The 14,123-nt window shown below is 35.7% G+C and overlaps 1 protein-coding gene across 1 annotated transcript; it reads right to left on the bottom strand.

Annotated features, from left to right (window-relative positions):
• Window positions 1–7,482: 7,482 nt before the first annotated feature.
• On the bottom strand, window positions 7,483–11,399 carry FBXO43 (F-box protein 43). Its single transcript, XM_032181154.1, has 4 exons — window positions 9,961–11,399; window positions 8,937–9,039; window positions 7,820–8,002; window positions 7,483–7,731 (listed from the first exon to the last, which is right to left on the bottom strand). The coding sequence occupies exons 1-4, from the start codon at window positions 11,397–11,399 to the stop codon at window positions 7,483–7,485; spliced, it is 1,974 nt and encodes a 657-aa protein (XP_032037045.1).
• Between the last annotated feature and the right edge of the window lie 2,724 nt (window positions 11,400–14,123).

Below are 14,123 nucleotides of genomic sequence, written 5' to 3' on the forward strand. Positions count from 1 at the left end.
AGTTGGATCAATTCCTTGATCTTGCTTTCACAGGTGTTTTATCCAAGTGTAGGGCTCATGCAAGAGACATAAGCAGTAGCTTCAGTAGATAAGAATAATATATGCCAATAATGCTGAACATGACCTTTGCCTGGCAGCAGGTAGCACATACCCAACAAGAAACAGTAAATGCACGCATGCCTTCGAGTCTCACTGTTATAAGCAAGCAGGTGTCAACAACAGCCCCCAGGCCCAGGATTCCCCAGCTGACAGCTAAGTTATCCACATGGGATATTACTGATGCATCCAGCCTGTGAATTCATAATAGCACCAGTGCTGTTTCAGGCAGCACCTCCTGCTGACCACTGATCCAGACTTTTGCATTACAATGCTGTGGCTGCTTGTCCTGCACTGTAAGGAAGCAGACAGGGAGACCAATCCACCTAAGAAAATATCAGGAAATAAAGAGATTTCATATACATTATTTTCCAGAACAGCATAGCACCAACATGCAGGTCGTAAGAGTGGCGTAAGAGTCAATAACTAATAAGAGCTCATAAAGATTTCAAGGCTTCTGAAAAGTAGACAAAGTTACAGCTTTCTCCCCTCATTTATTCTTCTTTCCTGCCTATTGCTCTCCTGGACTCCAGGAGTATCTAGTTAAAGAATAAAAAATTCCCAAGTTAGCACTCCAGACTTCATCTGACAAGCTTCAGCTAAGAAGAAATGCTGTGATTCTGGTATAGATTAAAAACTTCCATGGGAATACTGGGATACTTAGCCCCATCCCAAATTTGATTTTTTAAAAGTTAATATTTCCCCTTTCTTGTTCATTGAAGCCACCAGAGCATCAACTAAATATGAAAAAAGATACAAAACAATTTTTCCCGTCATCGTTTTAAAATGTGATGGACAGTTACATTTTGCAGCCAGCACCAGGCTGGCATAGGGACTGCTGGATGATCAAGTCTGTGGCTGAGACAGAGGAATGGAGCCTGTTCAGGCCAACCTTGCCTGGTTGCTGTAGTACCTGGCAGTGTGCCCACCCTGCAAAGGAAGCTCTGAAGAAATAATACTCTCTCGATCGCTTCCCAGGATGCCACTCTTCCCATGGAGATTTGAAGATTTTGGTATGCAGCTCCTGGGGACAGGAATTACGGCCATCCTTGCTTCCAGCTATTCAAAACATTTTGCATTTGTAATGTTGAGCTGGTGTGCAAAGGTTAAAGAAAAAAAAAAATAAACACACAATTTAAAGTTTTCTTCTGAAACAAAAACCTTTGGTGCCCCCTTGTGATAAAATGCTTTCATCAGCAGAATGTGTGCAGTTGAAATGCAGGTCTATTTACAGTGAGAAAAGTAGCTTGGCCCTTGAGACACATTCACATTTCAGTTAACTGAGCAAAGCATTTCCTGGAATTAGTTTGTTTTCTTGTTGTCCATTCCTTGTTGTATGATGTTCTCTCTAGGTGATGATAATTATTTAAACTAAAGAAGAAATCCAGAACAGGACTTAGATGACTGCACCAGCAAGCATTTATGTTTGGAGCAGAGAACAGTATCCATATCTTGCCTTTCACAATGATTTAAAAATAAATAAATAAAAGCTTCTTACTGTGCCCATTTAGAATTCAGAGTCTTGAACCATTTCTTGACAGAAACACCTTCCAAACAGCAAGGCTGGAGAATAACTGTATCTCACCAATAGCTTTTGAACTCCAAAAAGCACACAGTGAGAAAGGGAAAACAAGAATCAGGAAGGATGAAAGAACCTGAAACTCCAACACTTTAGAGGAGCATTTTTCCTTGTAGAAATTGTGAAAGATAGGAGAATGTTCTCAACACAACCAATCTTTGTGTTTGAAAACAAAGCTGTTGCTATTGCTGCAATCTGTGTAGCATCTAATCCATCAGACCATGCACCAGAAAAATATATGGGATTCAAAGCGGAGGAAAAAATAATTTTGGATATCAGTGACCAATATATAGACAAGTCATTGAGCTCCTTGAGTACTGTCACAATGAAGCAATTCTGTGAGGCATGTTCTTCAGGCCCTGAATAATTTCCTACACTCTAAAGACTTAAAGAACACTAACATCTGCTCTGTGAACATGAGATTGGAGTCCTCTGTTTATGGAAGAGAAGCACTTTAGGGTGATAATCAATGTTTCTGCTGAAGTAGAAGACCACTGCACAGGTCTATTTCTGCAGTTCCAAATGATAAGCATAGCTTCTAACAAATGTTTTTATCTAGTCTACTAACACTTCTCAGCTAACTACCCACCTTTTGCCAGAAGTTACTATCCCTCTACCACAATAGCTGGTTCTAGTCATGATGCAGTGTTTAAGCTTAAACACCCATGGAAGCAGATTTTCACAATGGTTCAAGACTGAAGGGGAGCAGCTGAAGTGCACAAATTCCACATCCCATTAGCCAGAAATTGAAGGTGCCCACAGAATTAAGATAATTAATAGATAATTAAGATAATAACTCAGCAACCCTCACACAAGTGTTTTCAGATTTAGTTCTCAGATGCACAAAAAAGTCTCTAAAGTAAAGAACCATTTTTATATGAAACATCCACTATTCAGCACCGATGCTTATGGATTCATTCAGCACTCTGTGCCACTCATATCATCTGCTGAACAGTTGGTATCTCTACTGATCATCCAGTAGCACTCAGCTCAAAAAGGTCTTAAAAACATTTAGGCTTCCAACAAGCTTATACAGATTCCAACACTGTACAGAGGCTTGTAAAATTGAGTATAGAAGTGTTAACTTTTTTGTAATGAGCATTTCAAAAAGGCAGAGCTCAGGAAGTCACAGACAGTAAAAGCAAACTTTGTTTTTGCTTAACTAAAAATAAACAGTTCCCAAAAAGCAGTTAGATTTTGTTGGGGCATGTGACAAGTAATAACAATCTGCTATAAGTTTTACATAAAAAAAAAAATCCATTAAGATTCACTACAAAGAATTTGCACTTAAACATGTATTAGAAACACAGAAAACATTAACTCACGACAAGACTGAAGCAGAGAAAAATTCTGAAGCTTAGTAGTACAAAGTACAAGGTTATATACTTAAGATTCTGTAAGAATTTATGGAAGAAATTGGGATCTTATCTTTTCAAAATTTGAGAGAGAAGAATGTGGGAGTACTACACCTAGTGACTAAACTGCAAATGTGTTGAAGCTGTATAAAAGAAGTTCTACTCTTAGTATGTGTTAGTATTTCCAAATATTTCTGATAGATCAAGGAAAGCACTGATAATATTCAAGGTTGTGATGAGCTTTTACCTGGAATACTGGCTGCACACACTTAAAGAATAGATTCAAATGGAAACAATGAAGAGTCATTGAAACAATCCAAGGAACAGAAGATGTATCTATAAGATTATATTAAGTTCAGTGTTTTGTTTGTTGTTTTTTTTTGTTTGTTTTTTGTCAATGATACAAAGAGTGAGAAGATATTTGTATTACATAGTCACAACATTGGGGAAAAGAGGTGAGTAACAGATGCATCAAACAGCTGTTTTAATGGCAATGTTGAAAAAAGGCAACTGGCTAAGTGACTAGTAGAGCAATTTGAAATAGACCTCCAATATAAAGGTAATTAGATGGGATTCTATCCAATTTTAAGACAGAGCCTCATGAGTTGACACGAGCTCAGCACTAGACTCCAGGAACCAGGAGTCCCTTTCTAATCTGTTATTCCTGCTTTTCTTCATGTGCCTATGAAAACAAGGAAAGGGAATTACTTCTTGTATTAATTAACCTAAGTAGTCTAAATTACCAAAGGGTACTGATGAATAACCAATATATAGAAAAGGAAAATCTGACAGATGTTTGTGAGCTCCTTAATTTAGTAAACAACTTTTCTTACCATTTTTAGCTAGAGTTAGTGGTAAAATATACTAATGTTCTCTGTGCTATAAACAATTAGAAAAATTTATAACAATTTTCCCCAAGTTCCTTGTCACCTAAGAAAGAATGATCAGAGACTTAAAGTCATTTCAATTTCCCTCTCAGAGACCGCTTGAAGTTTATAGCTGCTACTTAAAAAAAAAAAAAAAAAAAAAAAAAAGGATTTATGATGTATGACTGTTAAGGCAAGGTCTGTCAGCAGACCAAGGCTATTTCTAAGAAATCTTGTTTAGAATTCAAACCCACAGTTTTGGCTCAAGCCATCACCTTCAGAAATCTAAGCGCATTCCTTGGACATCTTTTTGTAGGCAGTATTGCTCCTCCCACTGGAGAACATGCCTGTCCAAAGGGAAATGTCAATGAAAAAATTCAGCAGCAAATACATGAACCAATACTATATTTTATTAGACATTAATTTTAACCTTATTATCCATGTCTTTCAGAGTGAAAGACAATTCATTCCTCCCTTTCCCACACTCTTATTATTAAAACAAAAATTCTGCAACTGGAGAATAATCATAGGCAGAATACTTTAGGAAATTCTCGACCATACTCATCCTACTGCTTCTACTCAAGGAGGAATTTTGCATCCTTTTTCTCTATACTAGAAAGTGGTGCTAGTACCTGAAAAACTAGTCATTAAAGCTGCAGCAGTACTGAACAAGTATCAGGTCCAGGTCTCCAAAAATTAATTTAGTCCAGTAGGAAAAAGAGATGTTGGGCATGAATCCCTGGACACCCTCACACTCATGGACCGTTTTATTTTATAAAGTTGGAATAACAGCCATACAGAACCAATTTGCCAGCCCTGTTCTTAGTGAATTATTCAGATTTAGTAAAACCAAACTTTTTGTATAAATTCATATCTCTTAGCAGAACTTTTGTTAGGTATGTTTTAACTTAATGGAACTGGTTCTTAAGCTCACATATGGCTTTCCATCCAAAGGTGGTTGCTTGAAACAGGTAGGTGCACCTAAATACTAATACCACTATTTTATAATACTAATACCACTATTTTAGGTGCACCTAAATACTAATAATACATTAATAAAAATATTGATATAAATATAAAATATAAATAGTAAATAATACTAAATACATTTCTCAAATACTTTGAGAAATATTGCTAAAGTAATTAACACTAGACTTGCTCTCTTCCCATATTTCCAAATTAGGCTAAAATACTGCATATCAGAACAGTGAGCTAAATCATCTCAGCATCTGTGATAAATCTCCCACTAATTTCAAGGATGCATTTAAGGCTTTTTTTTTTTTTTTTTTTTTTTTAATGTTAGAGACAGGGTAAATTGATATTTAGCAAAGGAAAAATGTAGCAATGGGTATAGCACTCTGGCATGGTTTGATATGCTGTACTTATTCTGCAGTGCAGCTACTACCATCCCCTATTTTATCTGATAGTTTGATGACAACTATCAACAAACGCTAAACCAAATGAAGTTATTGCAAAGTTACAAATTACATGTAATCAGAATCTTGCATAATACAACTTTCTACACAGGAAGTTCCGCTTCATCCTGTGAATGTAAACTTTCATTGAAACTACTATCTATTTTAGAAGTGTTTATTTTGTACCTAAAAATTAAAAAAGAACCAATACAATTAGCTTTCAAATTAACTTTCAACTAGACCTTGAACACAAAGTTCAAAACAAAAAATACAAATATTAAATCAAATAACTTAGCTATTTTCCCCATTTGCCATCACCTTCTTTGTAATTATTTTGAATTCTTCCTAAATCAAAACTATGTATACAGGTAACCCTAAGTTTCCTGGCTTGCCCCAGAATCCTTCTCCTGAGTTATCCCCCTCAGAAGAGGCTTTATGTAGTCTCCTCTTTCAGTCTTCCAGTTCAAGAGCCACCAATCTAACACTAGACAAGAATAACGTAAAGGCTTAACAGAATGCAAATGAGCATGGAATTAAATTGTTGATAATTAACAGAGTAAACATGATTTTCTGCCAGATGCTCGAGTTGATCCCTTCTTTAATGTTGTTATGCTTGGTTAATAAGGTTAGTACTAAAACTATGACATTTTACTTACCGTATTTTACCTCCTCCTTCCAAATGCTGTGTGGAACTGCTGTCTGGAACTACTAGCACTATCCCCAAAATCAAATATGCTACAAGGACTAACCAAATTGTAACAGTTAGAAATGAGAAATAGGAAATTAGGTTGCTAGAACATCTTGAACTGAATTATCTCAGTTCATTTCTCTTAAATATCCACAGATGGTGCGGAAGGGGAAAAAGCACCTGAAGTTCCGATTCATGTTTTTTAGACTATAAAAGTAACAGATATGTGAATAAATAAATATGAAGACAAGCGAACATACAGATTATAACTTAGTTGAAAGCCCATTTTATCAAGATGCTTTTTTAATACAGCCTAGAGCTAAGGCTTACCTACAAATACACAGAGTAAAATTACAAAGTCACAATCAAAACACAAGACAAAAAAAGGGAGGCTGGGGGGCAGGGAAAACCTGACTATAAACACTCTACAAGATGTTTGTGACAAAAAAAAATCCTTGAAATGGCAAGTAGAAAAATGACAATTTGAGATGTAAATTGACATTATATCTTCATGCAGTAAGTACTGTGTTGCCTGTATTTCAAGTTGTTTAAAATTACTAGGGCAAACATGAAATTCACTTAATCTGGGAGACAGATTGAGTTATTTTTCTGCAGATGGTCAGTATATTTTGTTCAGGTGCTAGATCAGTAAATTTCCTTTAAGTCTACAGATGGAGAAAGGAATATTTCTGTCTTTTAACTCGAGGAAAAAGTATGAAAATGACCCAGTATCTGGGAGCTAAATTTAAGTCTAAGTATACAGCACAAGTTCACATCAAAAGAGTAACACAACAGCTTATTTAGATACATATTATGTCACTTGAAGTTTTCAAGAGAGAGAAAAATGCCATGAAAACCAGTATAACCAAACAGAGCATCACCTTGATTTAGATTCCTCTTCTATTGACTTGCACTGTAGAGGTTAAAAACAACAGAATCATTATTCTAATTATTCAGATATAAAACACAGACAACGAATAATTTGCTTGTGAGGTATCACCATTTATAAAAGGTAGAAGTATCTCTTGCATGTGTACTTAAGGTCCAACTTTAACAGATTTTTTAAAGATTTACTGTAAATTGAAGTGAACAATAAATAAATCCCCAAATTTAAAAAAAAAGTTTTTTCTTTAATTTGTCATTAAGACAAGAATCACATTTTTAAACACCTATGAGATGCTGTAAGCTAGATACTGAAGACTACATTTAAGATACTTTATTGAATACTTAAGATGTTAGTAAGTGCCTAACTACTACATGACAGGTAAAAGAATACATAAAATGTTTTAAAATACTCACTTTTTTCATAACCATAAAATATACTGAACAATTAAGATGCATACATGAGAAATTATCTTGATAAATCAGCAAAAACACAACAAATTAGACTTTCAAAATGTGCATACTTAAGAATATGAACAAGACTGGGAATTCAGGAGAAGGTAAAAAGAATCAAGTGTAAGGACTTGCATGCCTTACAAATTTAAAGTCTTTTTAAATTTCTTTTGCTTTGGGCACTTCCTGGAGGAGCATCTTCTTTGTTCTTCCGTTTTGCAGATAAACTATTACATTCTTTTGACCCATGGAAAGAATGCAGACATAAAATACAGAACTCAAATGCACAGGCCTCTCTGCTACATAGCCCCCGTTTCTTTACCAATTGATACTTTGCAGGATATTGACATCTTGGACAAGGTTTCAGAGCTTCATCGGTGAACAGTGTTTTAGCAGCCTACAGCAAGAGGGAGACAAGAGATACTTAGTTCTTGTAATTTAGAGTTTTCCAAAGCCCCAAAATTAAGAGTGTGTTAGAGACCTACTTTTATGTATTCTTCCTGTCTAGTAGTTAATTGGGGAACAGAATTACATCTCCTGGGAGTAACTTCAATGCGAGAAGGCGGTGTTTGTACAGGAGTTCTGGCTTGAGCCTGAACAGGCCTTAGAGCAGATCTGTTGAGAACATTAAGTCTTGTGGCAGCATCTTCAGCTTTCAATAAATATTCCTGTTATGATTGATAATTATAAGAAAAAAAAAAAAAAAGAAAGAAAAAGAAAAGGAGGCACATCAGGGTTTTATTTAATTTAGAATTTGCAACTGTGTTTTGCTTCATATTTTAGGTTTTCCCCTGCAACAACACATTAAAAATGAAAGTGATGTATAGTGCCTGTATTTCCCATTAGAAGTTTGTATTTAGTAAGGGGACAAGATAGGAACCATTAAAAACAAAGCCCCATGAGCAGGTAAAGAAGCCAGTCTTTAGCACTTGGTTACTCGCTACTGATCCTTATATTTCTGAATTAGGATACCTCTCAATATCAAGCATTAAGTGATCAAACAGTTTTGTCACAGTTAAAGCAAGGTTATCCTGAAGTGTTGCGTGTACATGTGGAGGATTTCTTAAAAAAAAATACTCCTATTAATACTATGCTACTTTTTCAAGAAACTCCTTAAAAACAAGTGATCTATATGCTCTTCTATATGCTCTATGACGATCTAGATCATCTATGATATAGATCTATATGATCTATATGCTCAGAAGTACACCACAAAGAAGCTCAGCAACAAGCAGTACTGAAAACATTTGGGAAGTAGCCCAGAGTGGGTTCTAATGGACTACAGTGAAATGGGAAATGAGCAACAGCATGACACAAAGGTATAAACAGAGTTTAAGATCCAAAGCCAGAATCAGTTTAGGAAGAGATCCTCAGGATTTGGGGAAAGGGGAAATCACATGATTGAAAGACTGCTACTCAAACTGGGGCCAGATGAAAAAGAAGAAATAAAAGCAATGACAATCTCATGTCAGAATCTTTTACATACCCTAGTGAGAACTGTTGCTATCAGCTACCTTTCTATAGTTTTGCAAGATCTTTACTCTTTCCTCTGACCTGCATTTGTTCATGCATGAAAAATATTACCTTTGAGACAAGCCTTACCCCAGCTTCTTCCTTCAGCTGCTTTATGTACAACTTTCTCCTCTTATCTGCACTTTTATCTTGTACAATGATTTCACGCCAGTTTTTGCTTACTTTCCAAATGCTGGAACAAATGAATTTAAAAAATTATCCACTTTCACAGGGTAGCACAGAAGCCATAACAGTAGAATTACCTTTTTCAGATTTTTTTTTTTTTTTTTTGCATGATTTCACGTACTATTTTGGTCATTTTACAGACTATTGCTATATATTAGCGGAGTTCACTGTACTGTCATGAAACAAACTTAATGTATTCCACACCATTGTTCATAAATACATAGACAAATCTAGTGAATGACTGCAATATAAATAACACAACATATCTTTGGCTTACAAAATCAGATGTTTCTTCTCTACACATAAGACACTTCATTTTTATTCCTAAAGTCACATTTTTATGTATTAAGTCCTCTAAAAATCTGTGCCATTATACTTCTACACATTCCCTTTGTAACTAGTAACACATGGCACTTTTGGTTCCTTTGAAGTAAGTGACAATTTCTGTTGATTTCAAATGAATCCAGAACTTTACCCGTGAGGCAATATTCTTTGAGCATTTTTGTCTTTGTGCTTAAAAGTGACTGAGGAAATCAAATTTGCAAGAGAAATCTAGAAAACGTGTTCTGAGTTCCATGCATTATTAGGAAACCTCTAATGAGAAGAACTGACTCCCCAGATTCTAAAAAAAATAAATAAATAAAAAATAAAAATAAAAAAATGGTAATGTGTTAAAATTTACAAGTACTATAATAGTTTTAAGTTTGTTAATCCCCTCCTTTTTCCCCAACTCCTCCCTCAAATGTATTTTTAGAACAACATAGAAAGAACCGCTTGATTGCCCCAGTGACAAACCCCTTCTGATTTCCTTAATTTGAGGAAAATTCTATTGACGATCCCAATTATTCCAAAAATTATTCTAATTTATTATCAGAAATGCATTTTCAACATTTTGGGCATGGGGAGTGGGAACAGCAGTAGTACCTACCTGCAGAGACTTTCCACTGTCAAAGCACCTAAAACTATAGCAAGAATGTGTTTTAAGTTTCTGTATTTTAATTCAGTTAAAATATCTAATTTTTCAAGGCCCATTTTCTTGCCAATAAGTCCAGAAAGAACGTGTTCTAATGCAAGTATTTCTGTTCCATTAATATTCTTTGATACTTGATTTTGGTCTGATCTTTTTCTTTGCAAGCAAATTTCATGGACTACTTGCAGAGCTGGAGTTCTGGAGAGATCTGTATAATTTACAATTAAGTCTTCACTTGTCTGTTCTTTTAGAACTACCCCGTGGTCTTCACTGACATTTCTTTCTTCTGTTAGCATATATTCTGAATTAGAAGGACTGCCATAATGATCTTCTGTCTCTGACTGCGAGCCCTGTTCCCGAAGAGTGGATAACCTTCTAACTCGCTCAAGCTTTCTTGCTTTTCTTTTACTGCCTTGAATTTTGGAATCTTCTTTATGTTTTTGACATGACTCTTGGAAAGAACCCTCATAATCAGACGCTAAGTCTCCTGATTTGTCTAGTTGAAGTGAATTATATCCGCTGTCCTCAGGTGTTGAAAGACTTGGGTAACTGGTCAGTTTAACAGGGGGAGTGTTTCTATTACACAGCTCAAAGTTAAAGTTCTCTACAAGCCTATCAACAGTAGTCAGTAACTTATTCTCATTGGCCTCAAGTAATGCACTGTAAGTAGGGGTCTGAAGCAACCCCTCATTAACACTCTCACCAAATTCACTAGCGTTACTAACACAAGCATCCTTACACTGAATTGGTGATAAACATTCTGTTTCTAGTGATAAGGGGTCCTTACTTTTGGTCTCATCTAGCGTAGAACTCCTTTGTTGAGAAAATGACAGTCTCCGTTTGGGGACATTAGGACTAGAGTCCTCTATTTTTGAAGTGCTACTTGTCAGGTGTTTGCAACTGTTTTCTTTTGAAGAACCTGAAGCAATTTGTGAAGGTTTTTCTTCAGAGCTCGAAACACAAGAGAATAGTTTTTTCCTACCGCTTCCTGAAGGGCTAGCTTGTCTTTCACAGGATCCTGCAGTTGTGCCAGCTGGAGCAGCCTTGGATAAAAGCAGTCTCCTGCGTAGCAAGAAGCCTTTTCTACTCGCTTTAGGAGTTTCAAAAATATCTGTACTTCTATTTGCTTCTCTTCTTTCTGATAAGGAGATAGAATTCATTTCTTTTTCAATAGATGATGATACGGACCAGAGGGTGTTTGTGCGAATATGGTCAGAATGCTCTTGCAGAGAAGATAAACTTGTTGCACTCGGTGTTTCTGTATGTTCTGCTTCAGGATCATTGTCCATAAACACTGAAGGGGAACGGGTGTCTTTAAAATCAGAGTATCTAAAATTGCTGCTGGGAGATGTTAGCCTATTTCTTTTCAGAATATTGAACGTTATTGAGTCTGACATCTTCTGATTGAGACTTTGGCTCTGTGAATAAAGATACCAGTGTTATTTCTGAAACAAACAGTAGAAGTAGTCACCAAAAGACACCTGGAACAGTGAAAAAGTCTTCAATAAATCTACCAAGATAGAGATTTAAAATAATTTTCATTAGGCTTAATAGAAACAGTGCTTAAACATGATCACAATGGTAAAGTGCAACCAAATAGGTTGTTAGAATGAGCTAGTAAAATTAATGCTATATCATAAGCAAGGGAAATTAAAATTTCTTTTCAGTTAGCTGATTAATCTGATAACGTTCACACAATGAAAAGCCTTCAAATAAGCAACACAGCAATGAGAGTCCCATTTACACTGAAGTCAGAGACAGAACTCCCCCTCATACCAGTAGGGTCAGGGTACTGGTTTTTTTGGTTGTTTTTTTTTTTTTTTTTTTTTTTTGTTTTGTTTTGTTTTAAATAATTACTTTTTAAAAAAATCATCGTTGTGTTATTGATTCGTGCAATCACTAACAGTTTAGTCCTCAAGAAATAGTGGAAAGTCTGATAACAGATTAATTAACGAAAACTTGCCTTTTGTCTAAAGAAAAAAGAGAGGACCGATCATGAAATGACAAGTCTACAGGTCTCCCTATTATTTAGATCCTACAGTCCCTGGATGGAATAAGGTTTTTCCTCCAGTTACATATCAACTACTGCATTCTCATCTGTTTTAACATGCAAATATTACTTTGTAAATAAGGTATCTGCTTGTGCACTGTTCTGTGGATAAACTAAGTGTTCAGAAGATTTAAACTTCAAAGAAACTGATGGATTATACATCGTCTCACCATGCACATAAACTTTCTACATTAAACTTAGTAAACACAAAAGCTTTAAGTTTTCCCCCAAAAACTACAAAGAGCTGATACACCCATAAGTAAACAGACAATGATTTTTGCCATTCAAACATGCCGTTTCTCCACCCTACCCCAAATGGCAATAGGTTACTGCTTTATGCATACAAAAAGTAACCAAAAAGATGTGAATAATACCAGCATGAGGGTTGTTCTCTCAGAAACCATAGTAGTTCACATCAACATCCAAGGACCCTCAAAGTCTGAATTAGCAGACTTTAGTAAGGCACGTTCAGACCAGACAAAAATTGGAACATTTATCGGTGGCTTAAACACCAAACATTAAGACATCATTAATAACCCAACAGTACTGACCTAGACAGGCCCTAGGCTACCAGATACAAGCAATGGGAACCTGAACTGCTGGGGAGGAGATGATCTCAGGTCATTTAATTAGTATTTTTTTGACCTATGATGAAGGCACACTGTAAGATCTTTGTGATATACAAAGTTTTTTTTTTTTTTTTTTTTTTTTTTTTTTTTTTTGCTGTCTACAGCAAGCAAATCGCAACGTAGACAAATTCAGAGGAACAGGATATTCAACAGATTAGAATTTGCCTTAAAGGTCTATGGAACCATGCTGAGGTCAGTATGAAATCAAAACAGATTTAAAACAAAAAAAATAAAGTGTGTAATTGAGAAGAACTCTTCAAGGAAAGAAACATATGTAAGTATAATTACAAAACAAAGACAGAAGCCTGGCCTGCTTTCTTTCCCTCTCCCATTTACCTCTACAAGTACCTTATTTTCACATTATTATAGTAGCTTACTTCTGTAAGTGTTTTCCCTGCCTTTTTCCTCATTCACTCTTTTAGTTTGGTGAATTAAGAGGCAATGCAAATAGGACACATGAGGGGCATTGCTTTAGGCTAGCTATTACATGGATTAGGGATAACTTTAGTGATAGTGCAGGACCAACTCCACGTAGTGTCTAGCATTTCACCTGCATAGCTTTTCAACATCATAGGTAATAGGCTGAAAATGCTGTAAAACAAACTGAAAGGCAATATTTAAAAAAAAAAAAAAAAAAAGTAGAGGAGGTATAAAAAGTCTTTTTAGTTCACCGCTGCTCTTCATCTGATTATTCACAAGGAAGAGCTATAACATACCAGTACTAAAAACATGGCATGATCTTTTTGTAAAATACAAGAAGAGTAGGGCCTCACTTTCCATGAGGAATTTTGGTGAACCACAGTTAGTCAACAAATGAGACCAAGAGATATTCCTACCAAAAATACTGATGGACAGATCATTTTGAAAGTTGTTTAGAGACAGAAGCTCAAGTTTTCAATGCCACCAAAAAGAAACACACCACACTTACCTTTAAAAACATTAATATTTTCTTTAGACAGTCTAACTATGCATTTAACAAAAAATGTATGGGCCTGCAGGTTTGCAAACTTAATGTTCAGGCAGCAAGATGAAGAAATAATAGAAGGGAAACACACACTTGCAGTTTTGTTCTCAGACATTCCAGGGGAGAAATTATTTAATCTTATGAACAGTTGAGAGTAGAGTATATTTTAAATATTACAACTTTAAAGTATTTATTTAAACTCGCTTGTGTTTTAAATAGCATAAAATCACCGGGGGGGGAAGTTTCTACAGTTGTAGGAGAGGTCAGAATGGCACAGTTAAAGGAAAAGCCGCGCTGCAACCTTAAGCAGCAGCCAAAAATACACTGTCAGTATGCCAACGTCCAGCAGGAGACGCTTGTGAGCTTCCTATATCGAAGGCGTGAGACCTCTGAAAATTTTTAGGGAAGACACCGCAATACAGACCCTCAGTACGTAATTCTTTACGACAGATCCCAGTATACACCTTAGTTTTGCATA

This window comes from Aythya fuligula, chromosome 2 (genome assembly GCF_009819795.1).
Source record: "Aythya fuligula isolate bAytFul2 chromosome 2, bAytFul2.pri, whole genome shotgun sequence".
Lineage (NCBI taxonomy): Eukaryota > Metazoa > Chordata > Aves > Anseriformes > Anatidae > Aythya > Aythya fuligula.

What these genes read in the sequence shown, in the direction of transcription:
- FBXO43 (XM_032181154.1), bottom strand. Translation starts at nt 11,399, where the DNA reads ATGTCAGACTCAATAACGTTCAATATTCTGAAAAGAAATAGGCTAACA. An exon ending in ACAGTGGAAAGTCTCTGCAG is followed by an intron (nt 9,040 to 9,960) that starts GTAGGTACTACT and finishes CATTTGTTCCAG; the next exon opens with CATTTGGAAAGTAAGCAAAA. An exon ending in GACAGGAAGAATACATAAAA is followed by an intron (nt 7,732 to 7,819) that starts GTAGGTCTCTAA and finishes CTCTTGCTGTAG; the next exon opens with GCTGCTAAAACACTGTTCAC.